This window comes from Camelina sativa, chromosome 5 (assembly GCF_030686135.1).
Source record: "Camelina sativa cultivar CO46 ecotype springtype chromosome 5, ASM3068613v1".
NCBI classification, from domain to species: Eukaryota; Viridiplantae; Streptophyta; class Magnoliopsida; order Brassicales; family Brassicaceae; genus Camelina; species Camelina sativa.
Window position 1 is genome coordinate 971,357 of NC_141884.1, and position 23,185 is coordinate 994,541.

Below are 23,185 nucleotides of genomic sequence, written 5' to 3' on the forward strand. Positions count from 1 at the left end.
TTGTCCTCATTTTTGTAATATCCTCTTCTCGTGAACATATTGTTTCATACTTGGTCCAACCTGAAACACTCAACAAGCTGATTCCTTGAGTCTCACTGCTCCTTCAGTAAACTTGTGCTGACGAGAAAGACACTCATGGTCATCAAGAGGCTCCTCTGTTAGCTCTGTAAAGTTTCACTTCATCAATGTACAAGCTCTAGTTTTCGTTCTTGTGCAGATACACACAACCACAGCTTTTAATACCCCAACGACTGCAAAAGAAGCTCTTTGTTTTGTTTCTTTCAGTCCTTATTACGTTTTCCATTCCATTTGGCTTCTGTAAAGTTTTGAGTTCTGTTGTGAATGAATGTTAGTTGTATGTTGTTTTTATATGAGGATGAATAAAATTGGCCTTTCTGTTTTGAGATATGTAAATTTACAAATAAAAATGTGACAATTAAAGATCTTCATCTCTTCAACTGTGTAGTCGAAATTCTTGTTCACTCTCAATTGGTTCAGAAATTAAGAAAACAATAATAACAACAACAACAAAAACACATTTGTTTTGTATTCTCATTACATCCCAAAAGAAAAACCTTGGTATGAAAACCCTAGTCTTCTCTGTTCCTCACTGTTCTGTCGACGTAAAGAACATCATCAATCCACGACACAACATTATAAGCCAAACCTTCTAATACCCTTGAATAGCTCTCTAGTACCGCCTTTCCCACATCCTAACCAGAAAAAAAAAAAAACAACACACAAGAATATTCATCATATGATTTCGATCTTTTCCATCCATATACTAAAACAATATTGTTTGGGGCTGCTTACTCGGTTAAACTGAATTTTGCAGATGTCAAGTGAGGTCTGAGAAAGTTCAGGGTATCTCTGTTTCAGACAAAAGAGTAAGCTCCTGGCTCGAGCCGCAAGAATGTGGTTCTTGTCATTGCCACGATCTGCATCGCCACCTATATCTTTCATCATGTCCCATGAGGACTTAGAGTGAGTCAATCCTCCAGTCTTACGCCTCCACGTCACTAGTGAAGCCTCAACTTTGTCGGCGAGCTCAAGCGCCTCATGCTCCGATGTGATCTTCAAGATGTCGAGAAGCTGGTCAGGATAAAACTTCTCAGCTGTGCATAGTTGCTTGTATATCACGTCTCCTACACTTGCTTTCCCACTCTGTCCACAACAACACCGATTTGGTTTCAACACTTTCTACTAGTCGCAATAATAGTTATCTTTTATATATCCCGTAATCATATCTGTGTATACCTTTGGAAGAGTGGTGAGATAAGAATCAGGAATATCCATGTCATTAAGAGTTGAATCGTTAATGGCCAATGCTGCTTTATGTATCTGACTGGCACAATCGCGTTTGTGACGCAAATGCTTTCGTTCTTCTTCCGATAAACCTTCAGCAGGAACACATGGCACCGGAAGCCACCATTTCTCGTCTTTCCGTTGAACCACCACTTTCCTAAACGTTCCTGTATCTCTACCACCACCACTCGAGTTCATAGATGAGCTTCCTCTTTCAACGTACCAGAACTCATTGTCTGTGAAACTGTCCAATATTTCCTACAAAAGCCAAACCAATCGTGTTGGAAATCTTGACTCTTGATTATGGACCGGTTTAATTCAAGTCTTTTACTTACCATTAGCATGTTATCGAGTTTTCTCAAAGCGGGAAGACTCATGAGAATATCAGATCTTAGCTTTGTTTCTGTTATCTAGAATTTAAACAAAAAAATGCCGAGGTTTTAGTGTGTGATCTAGTGTCAAAATTAAGATAGTCTTGATGAAATCGTATCTTTGGTTGACTTCTTACCTCAACATTAGTACCAAGAGATCTTGGAATAACTTCGACAATGTAATCACAAATAGACATAAAACAATTCATCTCTCGCTTCCATAAATCTTTCTTCTCTGTACTCAATGGTTGTAACCTTAAACTTTGTCCAAACACAGTCGCTGCAACAACAAAACAGACACATCGCTACACTATAAATACTCTGTTTCAAAAACAGAGCATATTTGAGAGGAGAAGAAGAAGACGAACCATAAAGATTGGTTATAGAGTTTGAGACAGTAACAGCTGTACAAACTCCTTTCCCGCTTCCCGACATATCTTCACCAAGCAATAGCTTCGCAAATCTTTCCCTCATCATCTCTAGTTCTGCACTACAAAACCCGATTTAGCTACAATGTTAAAAGAACAAAGTTACAATGTTAATAAAATTTTACCTGCATCTTCTGCAGAATCAATGTCGCTGTCTCCTTCCTCTCCATCTGCATCGACGTCATCTTTTGGTTCCACGGCGTCTTCGGATACATCTTCGTCATGGCCACTCAAGACAACGGCGTTAGTTTTTGACGGCCGGTTATAAAAGCTCTGAACGTCGAAACGGTGAGATAATCCGGAGATATCTGAGTACGTTCTCCGGTACGGCGAAGAAACAGAGCTCGTTGGAGTTCCCGATACAGATACCTCGTTTTGGTCAGAATTCGATGAACTCTCCATCACTAATCGATCGATACTTTGGTGGTGAGTTTCAAATTCTTCTCTTTGGTTGTTGGCTCCTCTGGCTCTGATGAACGTGACCAAGGTTGTTAATACATGGAGCTCCCACGTCCAGCTTGAGCTAACCTATTAATATTTTTTTAGTGTATTAAATTGAAATAGTGTATTAAATTGAAATAAATAAAGAATTGATTATCTCCGACGAATTATGGCCGTTTGATCTGGTTGTGGGGGAGAGACGTGCCTTCCACATTTGGTTAATCAATCTCATAATGAAGGTTGCTAATACATATGCGTTAGGTGTATAACTCAAGGTTGTCCCATTCTTTTCTAATTAAATACTAAATCAATCTCATCATGAAGGGTTGCTATATATAGATTACACCATATCATCACAATTTCCAGATACTATGTAATTCCAATTGTTCATTTTCATTAGAAAAATGTTATTGTAGACATCAAAATTGTGACAATATAGGACCATTGTATTGACAATCATATTATTTAAAGACATTCGATAATTTTGTCCAATAAGATCAGATTTGCAACATCTTCTAGTGACTACATTTGTATTTTGTAATGTATGTACGGAAACCCTCGAGACGATAGAGAGGGTTCATGAAGCCACGTTCAAAAAAATAATCAAACTCAACAAAACCGGGATGCAGTCCACGCTTAACAGAGCAAAACCGCACGCAGTTTGAAAGCAACCATATTAAGAAGACATCACAGCATGCGAACTGTGACTGGGTGTGGGTCAGGCATGTCACGTGATCTCCCAGCCTTGTGTGCCGCAGAGAGCCATCGAAATCTCGTGATGGTGGGAGGTGGCACGTGCTTTCCCCTTCACACGTTTAATGAGCCCGTCTCTTCTCTTGCTTTGTATACGCACAAACAAAAACACAAACACACACGCCTAGTTCGTGCCAAGCATTGCCTTCACACACTCCTCTATTCTCCCAGACACGCTCGAGCGCTCCACACGCGTGAAAAAAGCTCGTCTTCCAATTCACGCTGCACGCTCCGTCACGCGCCTTCTCCATCTCACGGCCAGATCCGCCCTTTTCACCCGCCGGACCGGAGATCCACCGCCTTCTTCTCCCCCCGGCTCTCTCTCTCTATTGGTTTCGCCGACGGCGACAGGCGAGGAAATGTTTTGATCGGAATCTCTCCATTGTTAGTATTGCTCGACGAGAATTCTGACCATTATCGAAACTTACTCACCGAGGTAGATTAGGGTTACTTAAATCTGCAATTGTACTTTGAAGACACACTAACTAAACTCTGTTTGGTTTGGTTTGGTTGGTCACAAAGTTTTCACAAAGTTATTGTCTGTTTCTAGTTGAAAATGCTGTTTATATGAAACTTTTGTCTTGTAGGATCTTTGATGAATTTTTGGAAGTTAGACTGAGAACTTATGCACATTGAGAGAGATTGAAGATTTAGAATATTTGGCTGCATTGTCCACAAGGTTTACACGTGGAGTGTTGTTGAAACCAGACAAGCAAAGATGGAACATTTCATTACACGTTCTTTAAACTAACAGAGGTTTTAGTGGTTGGGCCACATAAGAGGAGTTATGGCAACGGATATGCATAAACTGCTTGGAACTAGTGAAGAGGATGATGATGAAGATATGGATATGGATGTTAAAGAAGAAGATGATGACCACCGAAATAGGGGAACAACACGTGCAGCTTCAGGGAGTAGTAATGAAGAGTTCATGTTTCAGCAGTCTATGCAAGATCAAGTGGGTACTCCTGGGGGAGGTGGAAGCCGTAGAAGTAGACCGCTTGAAGAGAAAGAGCGAACGAAATTGAGAGAGCGTCATCGAAGGGCTATAACTGCAAGGATACTAGGCGGGTTGCGTAGGCATGGGAATTATAATCTCAGAGTTAGAGCAGATATTAACGATGTCATCGCGGCTTTGGCGAGGGAAGCTGGATGGGTTGTTCTTCCTGATGGAACTACTTTTCCATCCAAATCTCAGGTACTTACTTACCCTGCCCCTCTGCTATGTATTCTGTTGTATGCTCTAGAGTCAGAGCTATTGCAAAATCGTCTTCTTAATGTGCTTCATCTGCTTAACCTTTTAGGGGACAAAGCCTCCTGGTGGTTCTTCTGCGGTTGCTGCAGGTTCATCAGCTTCTCACATTGCATCACAGCAAACGTCACCTCCTGCACTTAGAGTGGTATCATCTGGTGGGCATAGAAGCCCAGTGGAACTCAGCTCTTGCCGTATGAAAGGTGTTTTCGCACCTGGTCCATCTCCATATGATATACCCCCAACTCAATCTCCTGAACTGGTTGGCAGTGTAAATAAGGCTGATGGGCTTGTTGGTTGTTCAGTCGATGTTATCAACTCTAAACAGGTAGCAACACTGCATTAGTACATATAGAAAGTTAACTTTGTCTGCCAGATTATCACTGCATGGTTGATTACGTCCATCCGTGTCTTTGAGTTCAAATCTGATGACTCTCTTCCACATTTTGTATTTGGTAGATTCTCGAGATTCCTCCAAATCTGACTGAGCAAGATTTCTCTGGCACTCCTTATGTTCCGGTTTATGTGATGTTACCAGTAAGCAACTTTAATCTTAGCATTTACCCATAATTATCCTTCAATTTTATCTCCTTACTAACTACTTTTTTATGTCAACAGCTTGGGGTTATCAATATGAAGTGTGAATTGGCTGATCGAGATGGACTGCTAAAGCATTTGAGAATTTTGAAGTCAATCCATGTAGATGGGGTTAAAGTGGATTGTTGGTGGGGAATAGTTGAGGGTCATTCCCCTCAGGAGTATAATTGGAATGGTTATAGGCAGCTTTTTCAGATGGTCCACGATCTTAATCTTAAGATACAGGTCTGCTTTTGCCTGTGTGATTCGTTAAGATACAATTTTCATTGTGAGCTTCTGTTTAGAATGAGTTGTTTCCAAGCTTCATATGTATCCCACTTTTTTTCTTTCTTGTTAGGTTCTAATGTCCTTTCATGAATGTGGAGGCAATGTTGGTGATGATGTTTGCATCCCACTTCCTCACTGGGTGGCAGAGATAGGGAGAACCAATCCTGACATATATTTCACTGATAGAGAGGGAAGACGAAACCCAGAATGCCTTTCTTGGGGTATTGACAAGGAACGTGTTTTAAGAGGCAGAACTGCACTTGAGGTATACATACTCATGACTGCAAGCTATCATCTATAATTCTATATATCTCCCTAGAAACCATAACTATTTGCTTATTGTTTATCACAAATATATGAAATAACCAACTCATGAAACAGTTTATGGTTTTGGTGGATATATTTTAGGTGTACTTTGATTACATGAGAAGTTTTCGGATAGAACTTGCAGAGTTTGTAGAAGATGGTGTAATATCTATGATTGAAATTGGACTAGGCCCCTGTGGAGAGTTACGGTATCCTTCTTGTCCCATAAAACACGGGTGGCGATATCCAGGTGTTGGAGAGTTTCAGGTATATTTCTTTTCAACAGTCTTTAACTCTTGAGATAGCCAAGCTTCACCAGCTAGCTAACGCTGGCTTCCACATAATGATCATTCCGTTGCACCAATACAGTGTTATGACAAGTATCTCTTGAAGAGCCTGAGAAAGGCAGCAGATTCAAGGGGGCACCTGTTTTGGGCTCGAGGCCCAGATAACACCGGCTCCTACAATTCCCAGCCGCAGGGAACTGGTTTCTTCTGTGATGGAGGTGACTACGATGGCCTCTATGGAAGATTCTTTCTCAAATGGTACTCACAGGTTTTGATAGATCATGCTGACCAAATCCTCTCTCTCGCTAAACTAGTTTTCAACAGTAGCTGCATTGCAGCAAAGGTGATTGATTATAGTTCTCAGCCATTTGAAAACCCTTTAATTTTTGGACTTCTTTTTTCATAGTTTAATCACAATTTGACTTAAACAGCTCCCAGACGTCCACTGGTGGTACAGAACAGCAAGCCATGCTGCTGAGCTAACAGCTGGGTTCTACAACCCGAGCAACCGAGATGGTTATGCTGCAATTGCATCTACACTAAAGAAGCATGGTGCCACTCTGAGTTTTGTATCCGGAGAAGTGCAAGTTCTTAACCGTCCAGATGATTTCTCAGGAGCATTAGGAGAGCCTGAGGCAGTAGCTTGGCAGGTAAAAGATAACATACTTGGAATCGTATATCAGTCTCTTAAGCCTCAATCTAAACTTGAGTTTTTTGCAGGTGCTAAACGCTGCTTGGGACAGCGAAACACCGATTGCTCGAGAGAACTCGCTTCCTTGCCATGATAGAGTTGGGTATAACAAAATGTTAGAAAGCGTAAAGTTTCCGAACGATCCAGATAGAAGGCATTTGTCATCATTTGCTTATAGTAGACTTATTCCAGCTCTTATGGAAGGACATAACGTTGTCGAGTTTGAGCGGTTTGTCAAGAAATTGCATGGTAATTATATCCGAATCTCTGTTTACGCTTCACTGTTTGAAGTCTCTGAAGTTCTGATCTTTTTTATTGGTCGTTACAGGGGAAACTGTAATGAATCATCATCATCAGCATCATCAACAGGTTTAGAGTTTTGTTTGTCCCTGGATCAGCTGAAATTATTTATACTGTTAATGTTGTTAATTTTAGTAGTTTAGCATCATTCTGTAAATTTTGTCATTAAAAAAATGAAGAGAGGGACATTACAAAAAGAAGCCTGTGGCTTTGGCTAAACCATCTTATCTTTTGGTAGCCGTAGTTGTTATTAATCTCTATTCATTACTTCCACATTTGAAGATTATCGATCACTACTTGAAATGGAGGTAAGCTCAAGAGTTGAATTATATTGGCTATTTTGGTTTATTATGTTCGGGAAAAGTAGTATCATCGAGCAAAAAGTGCAAAACGTTCAACTTGCGTACAAGTTGATATTGAGGTCTATTTTGTTTAGTTTCAATTGACACCGACATAGCTTATTCGAACAGGTGTCGCTGTCTCGCTCCTATGGTGTTTAGAAAAGAAAGAGTCCCACATCGACTGTGAGAGAAATCAGCTGTTGGAATCATCTTCTATAAATAATTAGTACAAACAATCACGTATATGTTTGAAATTTTAATAATAACAACCTGAGAAATAACCAACGGGCGTAAAACATCACCGCCGTAAAAGCAGAAACTGCATATGCCATATACAAGCACAACACACAAGTTACACTGAGAAAGATACACATTACAAGGTGAAGCTTCCCTACCAAATGTCTAATAATTATACGTGTTACATTCAATACTTAAACAAATCTAAGTTAGCCATCACATATGACAACACAGAGTACATATATATTGTCATTAATTACTTCAAGATTTATGCCAACCATTTGATGAGTGCTTAATCTCATGGACCCTTTTCTTCTTGATGATCCGATTGCTTATTACCTTCTCGGATTCAACAGCTTCATCAATATTACTAGCCACCATGGCACATAGCTCGTCTAAAGCCAGCATAGAGAATGGCTCCTCTATAAGAACACCCACCTATAGAAATTTCAAGTTTAAAATCAAGACTGATGACACGGCAAGCAAGTTTCTTTGAATAATTGGGATTTTGCAAAGAATAAAGAACTTAAAGTACTTCTTCAATGCAGAAGAGAGACGCAGCGCTAATGAAAGTAGCAGGAACAACATTCCAGTGGCAATCATCCCATAGGATAACAGGGAGTGTAAGATGCCATAAGACTAAGAACCTCGACGTTAGTCGTGTGTAGGAAAGTGGTATCGGGATGCCCATTAGCTGTTCACATACACCAATTCCCTCCTGTAATTGCATCATCTTTGATTCCTGTAAAAAGAGATTAACTAACTAATGAGAGCACACACAGAAACTTAACCAGAACTATGTTCAGAGATGACACAGTCAAGAATGATTATAAAAGATTCAAGAAAGATACCAACATATCTATCTTTGTACTGTCCAAATTCAGCAGCTGAAGGCTCTGAGAAATGAATTGAATGACACAACGAGGACGATGCTTGGATTCAAGAATCAAAGACAGATCATCAGCGTCTATCACATTCTGGAGATCACTAGCAATATCTGAACCATAAATCACATGACACTGCACATGACAAAAAATCACAAATCAACCTTCTTCTACCTAACCTTCACAAAACATAGATACGAGATATATATATACCTTAAGGGCCACAGGGAACGCAGCAATGTAACGCAAAAGCGAATCTTTAATAATCAATTCATCAGCGGAGCCATGACGAACAGAAGAAACAACAAGCCTAGCTAAATCATTGGTTCCATTAATAATCTTAGCCCAAGCTTTCCTTCCTTGTTCAAACCTCGAATAAGAAGCCTCAGTACGAAACACGAGAAGAAGAGCTAAAGCCGGAGCTGTCAACTGATACGGAAGAGGAGAAGCTCGAAGTACAGGGAAGTAATCAGGCAACAAGTTCAAACCCACGGCGGAGTTATAGGAAGCTATCAAGACGGCGACGGTGGTGAAGAAACAAACAGGTGGAATCAAAGACAATATAACTCGTGAAGACGTACTCGAAGATACGTGACGGAGATGACGTAGTGAGCTTCTGTGTCTGACCCAATTCTCGTGACTGTAGAGAGTACGTTTCTGCTGCATCCGTCTCTCTTTGATCCCGTCTGACCAGTTAGGGACAGCTTTGAGAAGCGAGAGGAGCTTATCGGATAGAGATGAATCGTTGGATTTGGGGGCGGAGGAGGCGCAGGAAGGATTGAATTTGAAATTGAGGGATTTGGGTTTGGGAGGTCTGGTGGCGGAGATCCCGGAGCTTAATCGTGGTTTGAGAAAGGATCGGTTGGTGAAATTAGAAGAAAAGGTTAGGTTCATTGACTGATACATTTTTGGCGGGAAAATCGAGGTTTTTAGGGTTAGGGATTTTGGTGGAAACAACAATGAAGAAGACGAAGAAGACGAACTGAAGAAGAAAGAGAAAACAAAGACACATGCAAAAAAATTGCAGAGTGCAAAAAAGTAAAGGAGACAAGTGTGAGATTTGGAGCACGGTCGTTGGAACAGTGGTGCCATCGCTTTTCGTTTTTGAGACTTTAGTGGGCTTTATTTAATATGTAACTTCTATACCTTTTGGGCCTTAATGTCTTTTTAGCCCATAAAATTCTAAACCCTATAAGCTCCGACGTCGTTTTAATGACTCTCGTTGAAATTTAGGGTTTATAGAGAGATTACGCATCTGAACAATCAAAGTTGGGTTGGGGGAAAAAAATGTCGAAGAAGAACAATTTAGCCAAGAGGAAGAAGCAGCACGAGTACAATCTCCAAAGTACGTTTCTTTATATATCTCTTAGAACGATTTTAATTCGATACGCATGTATTGTATACATAGTTCTTAACAAAATTAGGACTTTTTTTTGTCGATTTGCAGAAGAGAAAGAATTACAGGACAAGAAGATCAAGAAGCTTCATGCGAACAAGAACAAGATGAAAGTAAGAACTTTTTCTGTCTCTCTTCTCTTAATTCTGAATATTTAGTTCATAGTCATGGTGTTAGTTTAAGTAGTACACCGATGCTGTTGTCTAGTTAGTGAGTTAGCTATGGTGAAATGGTTTAATAGAATCGAATTTGCTTGGAGTCAGTCTGCTCTATAGTGTTGATCAGAAGCTTATTTTGGGGGAATAGGATATATTGAATCTTCGTAGTAAAACATCTGACTATGTCTTGAGTATTCCTATCTTTTACTGAAGAGTAGTAGTTGATGATATATGTGTGTTGGTTGATTTTGTTGTCAAGGTTGATGGAAGTGGGAAGAAGAAGACAGGTGGGTTTTCTGTTGGCAAGAAGAAATTGAAAACGAAACTGACTCCAGCTGCTAAAGCTAAAGCTGCTCAGGCTATGGAGCTAGACAATTGACAAGGAACTTCAGTTTTCTTTTCACTTGTATGTAACCCTCTGTTCTTCATTGTCATCTTTGTCTCAGCTAGCTTCTTCCTTTTAATAGGTTATACTCTTTATGTATCACTTTTCTTTTCGAGTTCAAGATTTTGCTATCAAACCTGCTCGGATCAATGTGGATTCAGCTATTAATCTGTTATTCTTGTCATTCCTATAACTGAGTTGAATCACACGAACCAACTCTGTCAAATGTATATTGCTCCTCACTGCTCTTAAGAGAGGAAAAAAAAATCAACTTTTTAGGTGAGCAAAACAAAGATACAAGTACGTTTATATTGGGCATAAGACTTACCATGGTATGTTATTAGTCAAAGCCAAGATCTTTTCTGGTTAATTGAGAAAACTGTTTCTAGAAAGAAAAGAAAAGGTCATGTTTGTTATAATCAAAAGTCTTATACAAACAGTGTCACACATTACATGGTACACTAAAGTTGGATTCTAACAGGGAAGATCTCAAAGGCTTTGAGAGGTTATATCATCCCATCAATGGGTCCTTTACGAGATATTTTTATAGATTTCTTCTTCTTATCATCAGCCTCTCGTCGAAAATAAACTAGCTCTCATAGTGGAAGCCAGTGGGCTATAGTCTCTCTGACCAGACAGGCCAAATCTTTTCTCACTCTCCGGCGCGTGGACTCCACTTCTTCTGTCTCATATCAATTTCCAGATGATCAATCAAGTCTATAGGGAAGAAACAGTAATGAGAGAAGTAACATCAGCTTGAAAACGAAGAGTCTGTTCATCAAAGCTCTGTGTTAGATTTGTTTTAGTTCTGAAGAATGAATAGTGACATGTTGATGAATGTGTGATACACGCGCCTGATCAAGAATGAGTCATGAGCCATATACATATGCCTAGTTGCTACATAGAGAGACCTACAGTCAAAGTCAGTTATTCATTAGCATTTTGAATTTCCAACTCAAAAATAAGAGAAAAAAAAAATCAAAATTACAAAAAGATCCCATTGTTGTTATCCTCACAGTAAATGCTTTTGCTTAAGAGAGAGAGAGAGAGAGATAGAGGGTCTGTTAGAGGTTTTTTGTTTGTTTCTGTTTCCTTCTGTCACCAAGAAAAAGAGAAAAAGCAAAATTCAAGAAGAGAGAGATAGATAGCCCTTAAAACAAGTCTTAACCATTGTTGATAGAAGTGAAGAGAAAAGCTTTTCTTGTTTTGTTGTTTGCTAGAAGAATGAAAGAGAGAAGTAGTTTAAGTAAGTAAAGCTGAGAAAGTATTAGTTAGTATTAAGCTTTGCATGTTCCTTTCTCTCCAAGCTTATATCTTCATCATAAAGTCTCCACCTTTGATTCTGTTTCTCTTCTTATCCATTTATCCTCTCTCTCCTCTCATAATTCTAGCCACAATCTTTTCTCTAGGGTTTCTCACAAAGTTGTATCCGTATCTTCTACTTCACTTAAAAAAAGTTTCAAAAAGAGTACTCTTTCTTGTAAATGCAAAAATGGATCGAAGAGATGCAATGGGATTATCCGGGTCGGGTTCTTACTATATCCAAAGAGGATTACCCGGGTCTGGTCCTCCAACGTTTCACGGATCATCACAGCAACAGCAACAAGGTCTTCGTCACTTACCTAATCAAAACTCTTTATTCGGGTCAGCTGGCTCCACTGGGTTCGGATCTCCTTCTTTACATGGTGATCCTTCTCCGGCAACAGCTGGAGCTCTTCCTCATCATATAGGCGTTAATATGATTGCTCCTCCTCCGCCTCTGAGTGAGACTCCGATAAAGCGAAAGAGAGGACGACCTAGAAAATACGGACAAGACGGTTCTGTTTCTTTGGCATTGTCTTCTTCCTCTGTTTCGACCATTACTCCCAACAATTCTAACAAACGTGGCCGTGGTCGACCTCCTGGCTCCGGCAAGAAACAAAGATCGGCTTCAATTGGTAAACCAAACTATCTCTAGAACTTGTAATCTTGAGAAGAACAAAAGCTCCATTATTTATTGTTTCAAGAAAATCAAGAACTAGGATTATTTTTAATGTTTTCTCAAAGTCAAAATATTTAATTGTTTACTCCTGATGTGTAGGAAAATCTTAAAACTTTCCTTAAATGGATCTTATTTGTTGTATGTATTATGCTTTGCTTAAACTCTATGAATTAGTCATTCAATTATTGATTCCATGAACCTTCTTTTGGATTGGTTAGGTCAACTGATGCCTTCATCTTCTGGAATGAGCTTCACGCCACATGTTATCGCGGTTTCAATAGGAGAAGTAATGTTAAACTCACTATTACAGTTACAGAGCTTTCTTGAAATGTTTTTATATTGCTATTTGCTGAAAAGCTTTGAAACGGTTGCATCAGGATATAGCATCAAAGGTTATATCATTCTCTCAACAAGGTCCAAGAGCGATTTGTGTTTTATCTGCAAGTGGTGCAGTTTCTACTGCAACACTTCTTCAACCATCATCATCTCCCGGAGCCATTAAATACGAGGTTCCATCTTTGAACAATTTCACTATAGAGAGAGATACATTGGTGGGATTTTACTGTTTCCTTGAAAACATTTGTTTTGTATATTTTCGGGTCAGGGCCGGTTTGAAATCCTAGCGTTATCAACATCTTATCTAGTGGCTACTGATGGAAGCTTCCGTAATCGAACTGGAAACTTATCTGTTTCGCTTGCTAGTCCTGATGGGCGTGTGATTGGTGGTGCCATTGGGGGGCCTTTAATAGCAGCAAGTCCTGTTCAGGTTTGGTTTTAACTTTATTCTTAAGTTCTGATTTTTTCTGCAAGTCATAGTTCTTGGGATTGAATATACATTTTTGGCCTATCAGGTTATTGTAGGGAGCTTCATCTGGGCAGCTCCAAAGATCAAGACCAAGAAACGAGAAGAAGAAGCTTCTGAAGTTGTTCAAGACACTGATGATCATCAAGTTCTAGATAATAATAGCAACACAATATCGCCTGTCCCTCAACAGCCACAGCCACAGCCAAGCCAAAACCTGATATGGTCAACAGGTTCAAGGCAAATGGATATGCGTCATGCTCATGCTGATATTGATTTAATGCGCGGTTGATGATGATGATAGCAACAACTCTGTCTCTGTGTATATAAAGCATGGAATCTAGGAAGAAGAAGAAGGAATATAATCTAACCTCTGAACAAAAGTATGTGGAAATGTTAGGGAAAAAGCTTTGACACTAGTGTACCTCTCAAATCTCTAAGCTTATTTTGGTTTTGTTGTCTTTGTAACTCCGAAGATTTGCAGAGTTTCTTGATTTCTTTATTTCAGTTTGTTCAGTCTTTATGTTTGCTTTGATTCTACAGCTCAGATTTCAATTCAATAACTGAAGAAAGTCTCCGGTAAAAGTTGACTGGACCGGAGTAGATAATATCATTCATTGTTCATAGTTAAATTAATCTATTCATTAAAAAAGGAGAAATTGTGTTTGTATAACTTGAGATTAGTATATACTAGGCGGGAAAAAAATACTTGTTTACCTTTACTAATGTCAATATGAATACAAGAGCCCATTTGGTCAGGGCTTCTTGTTATTAGCCAAACCATGATAGTATTGATCTTCCCACAACTCAACTTGACGAGTCAAATTAGCTTTTGTCTCAAGAACCTCTCTTAAAGCCTGAGGGTTATAAGGAGAAGGCATCTCACAAGGAGACGCTTCACTAGGAAACATCACCATCGACTCCGCCATGAAATCTCTCCACCGTCCCGTCGCCGGACAACCCATACTATCCGGAGTAAGTTCCGTTGCTCCCCATGGGATCTCCGGCTTAAACTTCAAAAGTTTCGCATACTCGTTCATCAAATGGAACATGTAATCGTACACATATTCCATTTTCACTTCCTCTCTTATAAATCTACTCCCTTCTTTCCCTATCTTACGTGCCTATTAAAATCAATGGGTTAATTTAGTAACAAAACAAAACTCTATGGGGTCCAACATTAAAATGAAATAAAGATACAAACCTGGTCCAAATGAGTATTCCCCCAATGTACGGCGAAATTGAGGGAAGTACACTTAGAGTTGTCTCTGATAGGCCAATAATGTTGTAATGGCATCATTCCTCGTATGTAAAAATCATAGAACTTTGGTCTCACGTATAAAGTCATCGAGTCACATGCCATTATATATTTCTCGCTCACTGACCATGCCCATCCTTCTATATAGATCTTGTACCTGTATTACAGTTTCACTAGCCAAATTTTAAAAAAATCGAATTTTGCAAATACATATCCCAAAACAAAAGAAAGCAAAGTAACCTATGGGTGCATTGGTTCTCTAGGTTTGAGTTCTTGAATCCTTCTCTAGACTCTCTATCCCAATCCTTCACAATAATAAACCAATTATTTATCATTTAAACTATTTAATAGTATATCAAATTTAACTAGTATGTTGAGGAACCAGACCTGGATGTAGAGACGAGTGTTCCAATCTTGTTTTGCTGAGACGTTACATCTCAAAAGATCTCCTCTAGTAGGAGCCACATAAGGGTTGCCTCTCCAATAAGCATACGCCACGCGATCATTCCATTGCGTCATCTTGTTCCCTTCCTCAATTGCCACTAGCGATTCAGCCCAAGGCTTTATATTAACCTCAGCCCTGGCTCAATAGCAATAAAGCTCAGTGTAAGCCCATATTTAATGCGAGAGAATCTCATTAATATGATTTTAAAAAATTGCTTTTATACCAGCCCCAGAAGGACCAATCAGGGAAGACAATATCCAAGCTGGCGTCATCTGAGCAGTAACGGAACAAAGGAGGCGGGGCCGGATGCTGTTGACCTTGAAAGTCTTTAGATCGGACGGTTGGTCTATCGTCAGGGTCGAACATGAGTTCAAGATCTGGTAGTCTACCAGGGTACCACCGTAGCAGCTGTACGATACCCCACATTGTAAAAACGTCTCTTGTCTGAATAGATTTTCTGTACTTCTTAACGTACACCCTCCCGTCGAGGATCACCACCCTGAAGTGCGCCGTCCTCCTCGCTTTTTCGAGCATCCCTCTCGTGATACCTGTCTCTTTCCATGGCCGTAGATCTTCGTGGATCCAACGGAAGTAAGAAGGACACGTGGATGATCGCGAATGGTTGTTTCTTGCTTTGTTGTTGTTGTTTCTCGAGGAGCCATCCTCGGGAGTTTGATGTCGTGTCTGGTTCTTCTGTACGCATTGGTTAGGGAATCTTTGGTTCGTGATTGGTTGTGATTTTCTGATTGTTGTTACTTGCTTCAGTCCTGCCAAAGTTGTCTTCATGAACAGAGACCAATATAAATGAATAATTAGTATTAAGTTTTTAACATTCACTTGATTGAAGAAAATTGTATATCTATATACAATATTAAAAAAGATTATGGAACTCACGAAATCAAAACAACCCAATAAGACTAAGAGAGCAGCAGATATGAAGAGAGAGGTGACGAGGAACATAGTAGCTTTTGCGATGCTTTTTGCTGGATTCGACGCCGTTTTAAGACAGACATAATTATGCTTGTTCGTTTGAGGATCGTTGTTGTTGTTCCTCTTCATGCTAGCCCGTTGAAGCATGAGTCTATATATCTTATCTACTTCTGCCTTTATTTCTATATATATGCTTACAATTTAAACATTCAACATGAAGGAGAAGAAAAACGAGAATCAGGCGAGATGAAACCGTTACCGAAGGTGATGAGAATCAGGCTCAGAGGTTTTGATTTTGAGTTTCGACTGGTGCTTTTCGACGAGGATGTTGAATCTTGTTTCACGTTTTCTTCAATACTTACAAGGGTTAATGTGAATATCGTTTACTTTTTGTGTTCACATCTTTTTTGTGTTAATGAAGTTTCATATCGTTGTGTGAATATCGTATACTTGCTTTATTTTGTTAGTTTTTTCCAAGGGTTAAATAGTAAAGAAATTATAGTATTTTTATCAGTTTAGGGAAAATGGCCATCCATGTTCCTATGATCCTATATCACCACTAGATATAGAGACAGTCAGACAGACAATGATACATCAGAGATACAAACGTTTTTGGTTTACCAAATAATCTGCTGACTACCATAAAAGTAAAAATGTGAAGAGTTCAATTAAGTAAAGTCCTCTTTAAGAAAGTTTGTTATAAATGCTTTTAAATTTTCAAAAAAAAAAGAATCCCAACTTCGAAGAAAGAAGATAAAACCTTTATCCCCATTAAATAAAAGTTAAGTGACATCAGAGACCATTATTCGACCACTCATTATACTAGACAGGTAAATAACCCTAAATAATTCCATGTTGTATACTTTTTCAAAAAATATTATTATTATTCTTAGAAAAACAAATCTACGGTACAGTCTTTACATATAATACATCTTTCCCAGGCTGTTTAAATCTCTTGTGTGAGTCTGTGATTACCCTTAATCATCCTATTTGATTACTACTACTTTATTGATTTGTAATGAAAAACAAAAAAAAGCAGATTACAACGTTCTTTTTAATTAAAAACCAGCTGGGCAGAAAATTAAAATACCCGTTGGGCCAATACGATTCACTAAAAGGCCCAAAAACCATAGAAAAATAAGAGATGTCTCCATCTCACTTGAGTAGGTTTTTCTTCTAAACACCAAACGAGCAAAGTCATAAATAAGGGTCCCATCTATCACATGTCTTAACCGGTTTAATCACCTTCAATACCACGCGTCTCTTTAACCGGAACGTTTTGAACACGCGCCCGGCAAAATTGGGTTAAGGGTCCTACTTGGACCGTCCAAGTCAAGTCCAATCTAAGACATTATCCATATCTGTCTTCCAGCGTGTCCACTCAGTGAAGCTCCACGTCACCCTTTTTGGTCCATTTAGATTATTTAAAATTCGAGTACTATTTTTTAGGTTCACTCCGATTTAGGTTCAACTTTTTTGGTTTGATAAGATTTAGCAACTTACTACATTAATTTTTTTGTTTAGTTAAATTTTATTTGGATGTAGAGTTCGAATGAATGGGAAAGTTAAGTTTCGTTGAATATATCATCTAACAAAAGAATGATACTCCTAATAGTATTTTCTTTTCCTACAAAGGTGTGAGGTGGCATCATTGAACAACTTTACCTGTCGGCAGTGAGATGTGTAATCACATGGATCGCATCCAATGTGTAAGCAAAACTTTACAGCCGCACGATCACATGGGGTACAAAAACATCAACGGTGAAGCAAAACAAAGTGTCTCTCACACATAATAAACGCGCGTAGTACGCTCCACCGGTATAAGCTAACGGAGGATATAAAAACTCTCTTCTCATTAATTATTATTTGGCTTAAATTTCGGAGATTTTTTTTGTATTTTTCTCTTTCTTACAAGAAAAAAAGAAAAAAAACATTCTGTTCTTTGGCTGAGAGGTAATGGCGGAGGAGCAAAAGACGAGTAAAGTTGACGTAGAATCTCCGGCGTTTGTAGCTCCGGCGAAGGAAGCGACTCATCCTGCTCCGGTTGAAGTCGCGGAGGAGAAGGTTCACAATCCACCTCCTGTCGAGTCCAAAGCTCTTACCGTTGTTGACAGTAAGTTTTTTTTTTATCTAGACATGTGTTTGTGTTTATATATGGTAATCTTTCTACTTACGAGTACTATTGATTCATGAATTGTTGTTATAGCATGTATATATATCTATGTTAGTACTTTTACGTTTGGAATTGAGGGTTAGATTAAGATTTACTGCTTAAGATGCCTGAGGCAGGTTGTGAATTCGTTTGGATAGGCTATATACTCTAAAATCCATCGCCATTTAGAATTTTAGAACTTCTTCATTCATGGCATTTGATTTTTTTTTTTTTCAAGAAAATTTAGGTTTTTCCGAAGGAATATAGTATTAAAATATGATTAATTTCTGTTTAAGGTTAGAAAAATAATAAAGCAATGTTTCCTGTAATTAGTGTTCTCAAAAAGTATATGGAATCATGACAATTAGTTGTGGACAGCTATGAATTAAGAAAAGTGGTTTACTTTCTTAATATTCCTACATTTTTTTTCGCTTCGCTTAAAGTTGCCTTACTCTTGGAAGTTGTAATTAACAATTAACTAGTGTACTAACTTTTTGAACAATTTTCAAATTGCATTAGTTCATCTTTTATCTCTTACTACTATCTTTGATTCCCTTTAACTAAGTTGTTGAACAGCTCTAAATGTTGTGTTCTGCTTTGCTTTTATGTGAATCTTTCATAAACTTCTATTTGGAAACTAGTTGGCCATGAATATAACTCTATAATTGATGACCATATGTAATCTGATTAGCAAATTAGAGCATCAAGTTATAACTTAGGATGTCAATGTGTTGTACTTATAAGGGAGCTTCTTGCAGAACCCATCGAGGAGCATACACCGAAGAAAGCTTCATCTGGTTCGGCCGATAGAGGTCAGCTTTACAACATTTGGTTTTTGATTTCTACGTTCTGGTTACTTAGTTTCCGTAATTGACATCAAATGTTATGTGTGTTTGTTTTGGTCAGATGTGATTCTTGCAGACTTGGAAAAGGAGAAGAAAACGTCATTCATCAAAGCATGGGAAGAAAGTGAGAAGTCTAAAGCTGAGAACAGGTACACTTACTAAATAAAGTTTCATGATCTCTCCTTACTCAGAAGATTACTACTTGTTACAGATAATAATAATCAGCTAATGATTTTGAAATGATGACAATGTACAGGGCACAAAAGAAGACATCTGATGTGCATGCTTGGGAGAATAGCAAGAAAGCAGCCGTAGAAGCTCAACTCAGGAAGATCGAAGAAAAGCTAGAGAAGAAAAAAGCACTCTACGGTGAGAAAATGAAGAATAAAGTAGCTGCAATTCACAAGGAAGCAGAAGAGAAGAGAGCAATGGTTGAAGCTAAGAAAGGAGAAGAGCTTCTCAAGGCTGAAGAAATGGCTGCCAAGTATAGAGCCACTGGTGTAGTACCAAAGGCAACTTGTGGATGTTTCTAAGTCTTTATTAAATTTGTCCCTCAGGTCATTTGTTTGTAACAATTCATCTCTGTTCCTTTCTTTTGTGTGATTAAACAGCTTTTTTATAGTTTTTGGTTATTTGTTTGGTTGTGTGTCTTGTTTATATATTGGGTGATTATGTGTAAAAAACAACATTAAAGTGAAAGATTTTATGGAGTATAATCGTATGAAAAAGCATCAATCATAATTTGCTTTTTTTTTGTTTCAGTTGTATGTCTGTTTACGATCTCACATTTGATCCTTAGATTTCTGTAATGTTGAGAAACTTGACTCGACACACACACACATCAAGTAAAACCCTTAATAGATCAGACAACGCTGAAGACACAGGTGGATCTAGCAAGAGAATGAAGTAAAAAAATGTCTTCTTCGATTTGATCTTACTATGAAATTCCTTCCTACGTCTTCAAGTCTTAAAACAAAAGAAACCAAGTCATAAAACACCCAAACCCAAAGTCAAAGGGTTCTTAGAATATGAAAATGAGAGAAGGGCAGCTTAAAGGTTCATATCATGCAGCAGAAGAAGTCTTCGAACCAAACCAAACCAAGCCAGTACTGCTTTGAAGGTTTAGCTAAAACCAAACGCTTCCATCGCCATCAACCACCTATACTGTCTCTTCTTGCCTCGGTACATTGCTCTGTGTTGCCTCCATATCTGGAACGAGATCGTGGCTGCCAAAGGTGAATGATTTGCCTCCTCAATACACCTGAACACTGACAAACCAATCATTGGGAATTTGGTCTATAAGCAATGCAAGTCTGGTTTTAACGTCGAGATGCCTAGAGAGGGATTTGTCTTACCGGTTAATCCATCAATGCCTTGCCGGGTGGAGTATGTGCACCAGGAAGAAGTTACTGACAGTAGATTGCCTTGTCGATAAGTGAAGGTATTGGCTTGATTTCAGTTCCAAGTTCTTGCTCAGTTTGATACCTGTTGGAAACCAAATAAATGAGTAAGAAAGCTATTGCATGTTCGAAAAGAGAGGCCACACCAGTTAAAAGACAAAAGCAGAACAAAACACACGAACATTTTGAAGCGGTCCTCATAAGTTACCAAATTCACAGCCAACCCAAGGTGTCCATATCTTCCCGATCTGCCTACCTGGTAATGTAATGAAAGCAAAAAAACCATTCACAATATGAAAAAAGAAAAATGTGCTTAAGATTTTCAAATCAGTATCAGTTTCCCTTTAACATACCCTGTGTAGATAGGACTCAGAAGTCCTAGGAAAATCAAAATTTATGACAACATTCACAGCTTGAATGTCAATCCCACGTGTAAACAAATCTGCAACAGACAAGACATTTCTCGTAAAACTTAAAACACATTTGTCGCTGTTCCAGTAAAAATGAGTAGCACTAAACGTACCAGTGCAAACAAGGTTTCTGCAAGCACCATTGCGAAAATCATGGAAAACCCTGTTCCGATGATCTTGAACCATCTTAGCATGGATATAGAAGCATGAGTAACCGAGTTCTGTGATTTTCTTGGCCAACAGCTCCACACGATTAACAGAGTTACAAAAGATAATGGATTGGTTTATTTGGAGCTGCAATTGATAAACAATAATGCCTTATAAAGATCCACTACATTAAGTAGCCAGAAAATAAAACATTTGGGTCTAGGGTTGTGTGAAAATCTGACCTTAGAGAATAGTGTATTCAGACAGTGCACCTTCTGTCTCTCTTCAACAAAAGCATAATATTGGGTAACACCCACAAGTGTGAGCTGATCCATGAGATTGATAATGTAAGGCTTCCTGAGATATCGATCCTTGAAGGACTTCACAGTGACAGGAAATGTAGCCGAAAACATCAGAATCTGACGGTTTTCTGGCAAGAACTGTATCAACTCCTCTATGGAAGGTTGAAATTCTACAGACAAAAGCTTGTCGGCCTGGTAAAGATGTTTGCGAGTCAGAACAACGAGCTCACGAGAAAAAAAGAAAAATAGTCTATCCAAGTTGCAAATATTTAGGATAACAGGAACTGATTTGTAGCAGACAAAAGAGCCAAAAAAGAATCAGGAACTCACCTCGTCCATTACAAGCATGGTACAATCTTTCAAAACACACACACCCTTTTTGGAAAGATCTAATATTCGTCCAGGAGTTCCAACAAGCAAGTGTACAGGTTGATATAATCGCATGATATCATCTCTCAGACTGGTACCGCCAGTGGTGACCATAACCTCAATTTTAAGATATTTGGAAAGCTCCTTACAAACCTGTGATGTTTGAAGGGCAAGCTCTCGGGTTGGAACGAGAATCACAGCTGCAAAAGAAGATAGATCAACAAGGGGTGTGCAAAGTAAAGAAACCCCAGCAAGAAAGTAGCTTTATATAAAATGGAAAGAAGGAGGAGAGAAGATTGCGGAAAGGGAAGTAAGCAAACCTTGAATGACATTGTTCTCTGGATCAATTTTCTCAAGGGTCGGAATGCAGAAGGCACCAGTCTTGCCTGTCCCATTTTTGGCTCTAGCAAGAATATCACTACCAGTCAAAGCAATAGGGATGCTTTCTTCCTGAATAGGTGAAGGCTTTTCAAAACCTTTTTCGTAAATTCCTCTAAGCAGATCTCTCTTCAAAAAGTAATCTTCAAATTCATTTCCTTTAGTGGCAGTCACATCCTGCAGACAACATGAAAACAAAAACAATGCTCTAAAAGAATGCTGTCTTCTCAAAACAAGGCTGATAACTCAGGAAACCTTCAGAAGCAATTATTACATAAAGGAATCATATCATACCTCTGTCTGGTAACGATCATCTCGTGGAGGCAGCTTTACGGTTGCCTTCCAGTCTTGAGTACTAATAAGCATGAAAATTCACATAGTTGGTAAGCTCAAAGTAGGCACCACTACTACTTCACCACATCAAGAGCAACATTCTTATGAACAATTAATCCAACAAGCACTTACTTAGAATCGTTGTTAGCTTCAGACTGAACCGTCTTCTCGACTTCATCTACGTAACTCGGATCACTAGGAAGCTGAGCGCGTCCTCCAGACCATTGTTGTTGTTGTTGTTGTTGAATCTGGTGAGGATTGGTCTGTGGGTAAGCTCGTTGAACGAACTGGTGAGCATCAGGTTGAGACTGGAGATACTGTGGAGGTTGAGTTTGAGGTTGCTGAGGAAACGGAGACCGTGACTGAAGGTACTCTTGAGGGTGAGGTTGCTGAGTCGGGTTCGGGTTCGGAGTCCGTGACTGAAAATTAGGACCCGCCGCTCCAATCCCCGGAGGAAACCTTCCTCTACTAATATTATTATTCATCACACAAATCTCCAAATTATACACAACAGAGAGAACCCTAATTCTAAGAAAGAAGATCTTCAACAGCTCAAAAGAAAATAGTAAGAGGTAAGATCGGAGATGATTGATTCAAAACTCCAAGGTAAGATCGTAACAACTAATCCACACAAAAACAAAAAACAAAACAAAAAGAGAATAATTGAAGAAGAGAAATAATAATTTTTTCTCGGGAAAATTTGTCGTCTGGTTTACTGAGAAAGTGAAAGAAAGATACAAAAGACAGAACACAAACACTCGCCGCCGGAGTCGTTTCGTTGTTTTTTTATTTTCCGTTTTTCTTATTTCAGTCTCTCTTATCCACTCCCCCATTATTTCACTTATATAACCCCATACTTTTTCATAATTCTTAATACAACCCCCATGTTTCTTAATTGTTTTTCTTTTATTATACTCCCTCTAATTTTTTAAAAATAGAGAGCTACGGCTAAAAACGTCGAGAAAACGAAGTCCTTTCGTTTTAGCTCGGAATCTAAAAATTGATCGACGTTAATTTTTTTAATGGTGGGTTCT

The 23,185-nt window shown here is 38.8% G+C and overlaps 8 protein-coding genes and 1 long non-coding RNA gene across 12 annotated transcripts; 4 read left to right on the forward strand and 5 right to left on the reverse strand.

Moving 5' to 3' along the window:
• Nucleotides 1–414: 414 nt before the first annotated feature.
• LOC104784730 (rop guanine nucleotide exchange factor 4) lies at nt 415–2,842 on the reverse strand. Its single transcript, XM_010509795.2, has 7 exons — nt 2,230–2,842; nt 2,045–2,161; nt 1,814–1,956; nt 1,641–1,715; nt 1,258–1,563; nt 814–1,164; nt 415–713 (listed from the first exon to the last, which is right to left on the reverse strand). Exons 1-7 carry the CDS (start codon nt 2,504–2,506, stop codon nt 591–593), a joined length of 1,392 nt encoding a protein of 463 aa, XP_010508097.1. The 5' UTR covers nt 2,507–2,842; the 3' UTR covers nt 415–590.
• A 505-nt stretch (nt 2,843–3,347) lies between these two features.
• On the forward strand, nt 3,348–7,217 carry LOC104784731 (beta-amylase 7). Its single transcript, XM_010509796.3, has 11 exons — nt 3,348–3,734; nt 3,886–4,496; nt 4,603–4,878; nt 5,010–5,087; nt 5,169–5,372; nt 5,485–5,679; nt 5,823–5,987; nt 6,090–6,350; nt 6,439–6,657; nt 6,728–6,947; nt 7,027–7,217. Exons 2-11 carry the CDS (start codon nt 4,086–4,088, stop codon nt 7,071–7,073), a joined length of 2,076 nt encoding a protein of 691 aa, XP_010508098.1. The 5' UTR covers nt 3,348–3,734; nt 3,886–4,085; the 3' UTR covers nt 7,074–7,217.
• A 320-nt stretch (nt 7,218–7,537) lies between these two features.
• LOC104784732 (voltage-dependent chloride channel 2, chloroplastic-like) lies at nt 7,538–9,548 on the reverse strand. 2 transcript variants are annotated; one of them, XR_015558136.1, is made up of 4 exons: nt 8,674–9,548; nt 8,432–8,595; nt 8,112–8,318; nt 7,538–8,014 (listed from the first exon to the last, which is right to left on the reverse strand). XR_015558136.1 is itself a non-coding variant. In XM_010509798.3 (4 exons), exons 1-4 carry the CDS (start codon nt 9,364–9,366, stop codon nt 7,838–7,840), a joined length of 1,245 nt encoding a protein of 414 aa, XP_010508100.1. In that variant the 5' UTR covers nt 9,367–9,545; the 3' UTR covers nt 7,538–7,837. The 2 variants fall into 2 exon arrangements, 1 of the variants encoding a protein (XP_010508100.1); XM_010509798.3 differs by having other exon boundaries at nt 8,428–8,595; nt 8,674–9,545.
• A 112-nt stretch (nt 9,549–9,660) lies between these two features.
• Nucleotides 9,661–10,574, forward strand: LOC147943131 (uncharacterized). Its single transcript, XM_087451787.1, has 3 exons — nt 9,661–9,805; nt 9,908–9,969; nt 10,274–10,574. The coding sequence occupies exons 1-3, from the start codon at nt 9,748–9,750 to the stop codon at nt 10,391–10,393; spliced, it is 240 nt and encodes a 79-aa protein (XP_087307913.1). The 5' UTR covers nt 9,661–9,747; the 3' UTR covers nt 10,394–10,574.
• A 207-nt stretch (nt 10,575–10,781) lies between these two features.
• On the reverse strand, nt 10,782–11,553 carry LOC147943132 (uncharacterized). The gene is made up of 2 exons (XR_015558137.1): nt 11,416–11,553; nt 10,782–11,310 (listed from the first exon to the last, which is right to left on the reverse strand). It is a non-coding gene; the product is annotated as an uncharacterized LOC147943132 (long non-coding RNA).
• Nucleotides 11,302–13,703, forward strand: LOC104784733 (AT-hook motif nuclear-localized protein 9-like). Its single transcript, XM_010509799.3, has 5 exons — nt 11,302–12,336; nt 12,599–12,666; nt 12,758–12,889; nt 12,985–13,146; nt 13,232–13,703. Exons 1-5 carry the CDS (start codon nt 11,688–11,690, stop codon nt 13,472–13,474), a joined length of 1,254 nt encoding a protein of 417 aa, XP_010508101.1. The 5' UTR covers nt 11,302–11,687; the 3' UTR covers nt 13,475–13,703.
• Nucleotides 13,704–13,802: 99 nt separating this feature from the next.
• LOC104784734 (uncharacterized) lies at nt 13,803–16,457 on the reverse strand. Of its 2 annotated transcripts, XM_087451786.1 has the most exons (7): nt 16,075–16,388; nt 15,780–15,997; nt 15,109–15,665; nt 14,828–15,020; nt 14,681–14,745; nt 14,387–14,597; nt 13,803–14,306 (listed from the first exon to the last, which is right to left on the reverse strand). In XM_087451786.1, exons 2-7 carry the CDS (start codon nt 15,960–15,962, stop codon nt 13,938–13,940), a joined length of 1,578 nt encoding a protein of 525 aa, XP_087307912.1. In that variant the 5' UTR covers nt 15,963–15,997; nt 16,075–16,388; the 3' UTR covers nt 13,803–13,937. The 2 variants fall into 2 exon arrangements, with proteins under 2 accessions (XP_087307912.1, XP_010508102.1); XM_010509800.3 differs by having other exon boundaries at nt 15,780–16,457.
• Nucleotides 16,458–17,593: 1,136 nt separating this feature from the next.
• Nucleotides 17,594–19,540, forward strand: LOC104784735 (remorin). The gene is made up of 4 exons (XM_010509802.3): nt 17,594–17,928; nt 18,726–18,779; nt 18,874–18,961; nt 19,069–19,540. Exons 1-4 carry the CDS (start codon nt 17,772–17,774, stop codon nt 19,343–19,345), a joined length of 576 nt encoding a protein of 191 aa, XP_010508104.1. The 5' UTR covers nt 17,594–17,771; the 3' UTR covers nt 19,346–19,540.
• Nucleotides 19,541–19,714: 174 nt separating this feature from the next.
• LOC104784736 (DEAD-box ATP-dependent RNA helicase 6) lies at nt 19,715–23,035 on the reverse strand. Of its 2 annotated transcripts, none has more exons than XM_010509804.2 (10): nt 22,284–23,035; nt 22,113–22,173; nt 21,761–21,995; nt 21,402–21,640; nt 21,012–21,263; nt 20,736–20,916; nt 20,566–20,654; nt 20,395–20,468; nt 20,168–20,297; nt 19,715–20,080 (listed from the first exon to the last, which is right to left on the reverse strand). In XM_010509804.2, the coding sequence occupies exons 1-9, from the start codon at nt 22,634–22,636 to the stop codon at nt 20,219–20,221; spliced, it is 1,563 nt and encodes a 520-aa protein (XP_010508106.1). In that variant the 5' UTR covers nt 22,637–23,035; the 3' UTR covers nt 19,715–20,080; nt 20,168–20,218. The 2 variants fall into 2 exon arrangements, with proteins under 2 accessions (XP_010508106.1, XP_010508105.1); XM_010509803.2 differs by having other exon boundaries at nt 19,715–20,073; nt 22,284–22,970.
• Between the last annotated feature and the right edge of the window lie 150 nt (nt 23,036–23,185).

What these genes read in the sequence shown, in the direction of transcription:
- LOC104784730 (XM_010509795.2), bottom strand. Translation starts at nt 2,506, where the DNA reads ATGGAGAGTTCATCGAATTCTGACCAAAACGAGGTATCTGTATCGGGA. An exon ending in CTCTTGGTACTAATGTTGAG is followed by an intron (nt 1,716 to 1,813) that starts GTAAGAAGTCAA and finishes TTTAAATTCTAG; the next exon opens with ATAACAGAAACAAAGCTAAG. An exon ending in GCAAAATTCAGTTTAACCGA is followed by an intron (nt 714 to 813) that starts GTAAGCAGCCCC and finishes TTTTCTGGTTAG; the next exon opens with GATGTGGGAAAGGCGGTACT.
- LOC104784731 (XM_010509796.3), top strand. Translation starts at nt 4,086, where the DNA reads ATGGCAACGGATATGCATAAACTGCTTGGAACTAGTGAAGAGGATGAT. An exon ending in GTAGCTGCATTGCAGCAAAG is followed by an intron (nt 6,351 to 6,438) that starts GTGATTGATTAT and finishes TGACTTAAACAG; the next exon opens with CTCCCAGACGTCCACTGGTG. An exon ending in GTTTGTCAAGAAATTGCATG is followed by an intron (nt 6,948 to 7,026) that starts GTAATTATATCC and finishes TGGTCGTTACAG; the next exon opens with GGGAAACTGTAATGAATCAT.
- LOC104784732 (XM_010509798.3), bottom strand. Translation starts at nt 9,366, where the DNA reads ATGTATCAGTCAATGAACCTAACCTTTTCTTCTAATTTCACCAACCGA. An exon ending in CGTTCCCTGTGGCCCTTAAG is followed by an intron (nt 8,596 to 8,673) that starts GTATATATATAT and finishes TGTCATGTGCAG; the next exon opens with TGTCATGTGATTTATGGTTC. An exon ending in GTACAAAGATAGATATGTTG is followed by an intron (nt 8,319 to 8,427) that starts GTATCTTTCTTG and finishes CTCTTTTTACAG; the next exon opens with GAATCAAAGATGATGCAATT.
- LOC147943131 (XM_087451787.1), top strand. Translation starts at nt 9,748, where the DNA reads ATGTCGAAGAAGAACAATTTAGCCAAGAGGAAGAAGCAGCACGAGTAC. An exon ending in GCACGAGTACAATCTCCAAA is followed by an intron (nt 9,806 to 9,907) that starts GTACGTTTCTTT and finishes GTCGATTTGCAG; the next exon opens with AAGAGAAAGAATTACAGGAC. An exon ending in CGAACAAGAACAAGATGAAA is followed by an intron (nt 9,970 to 10,273) that starts GTAAGAACTTTT and finishes TTTGTTGTCAAG; the next exon opens with GTTGATGGAAGTGGGAAGAA.
- LOC104784733 (XM_010509799.3), top strand. Translation starts at nt 11,688, where the DNA reads ATGTTCCTTTCTCTCCAAGCTTATATCTTCATCATAAAGTCTCCACCT. An exon ending in CCGGAGCCATTAAATACGAG is followed by an intron (nt 12,890 to 12,984) that starts GTTCCATCTTTG and finishes TTTTCGGGTCAG; the next exon opens with GGCCGGTTTGAAATCCTAGC. An exon ending in TAGCAGCAAGTCCTGTTCAG is followed by an intron (nt 13,147 to 13,231) that starts GTTTGGTTTTAA and finishes TTGGCCTATCAG; the next exon opens with GTTATTGTAGGGAGCTTCAT.
- LOC104784734 (XM_010509800.3), bottom strand. Translation starts at nt 15,962, where the DNA reads ATGCTTCAACGGGCTAGCATGAAGAGGAACAACAACAACGATCCTCAA. An exon ending in TATTGGGTTGTTTTGATTTC is followed by an intron (nt 15,666 to 15,779) that starts GTGAGTTCCATA and finishes CTGTTCATGAAG; the next exon opens with ACAACTTTGGCAGGACTGAA. An exon ending in GGAATACTCATTTGGACCAG is followed by an intron (nt 14,307 to 14,386) that starts GTTTGTATCTTT and finishes TGATTTTAATAG; the next exon opens with GCACGTAAGATAGGGAAAGA.
- LOC104784735 (XM_010509802.3), top strand. Translation starts at nt 17,772, where the DNA reads ATGGCGGAGGAGCAAAAGACGAGTAAAGTTGACGTAGAATCTCCGGCG. An exon ending in AGCTCTTACCGTTGTTGACA is followed by an intron (nt 17,929 to 18,725) that starts GTAAGTTTTTTT and finishes AGCTTCTTGCAG; the next exon opens with AACCCATCGAGGAGCATACA. An exon ending in ATCTGGTTCGGCCGATAGAG is followed by an intron (nt 18,780 to 18,873) that starts GTCAGCTTTACA and finishes TGTTTTGGTCAG; the next exon opens with ATGTGATTCTTGCAGACTTG.
- LOC104784736 (XM_010509804.2), bottom strand. Translation starts at nt 22,636, where the DNA reads ATGAATAATAATATTAGTAGAGGAAGGTTTCCTCCGGGGATTGGAGCG. An exon ending in ATGATCGTTACCAGACAGAG is followed by an intron (nt 21,996 to 22,112) that starts GTATGATATGAT and finishes TGTTGTCTGCAG; the next exon opens with GATGTGACTGCCACTAAAGG. An exon ending in TATGAGGACCGCTTCAAAAT is followed by an intron (nt 20,298 to 20,394) that starts GTTCGTGTGTTT and finishes GGTTTCCAACAG; the next exon opens with GTATCAAACTGAGCAAGAAC.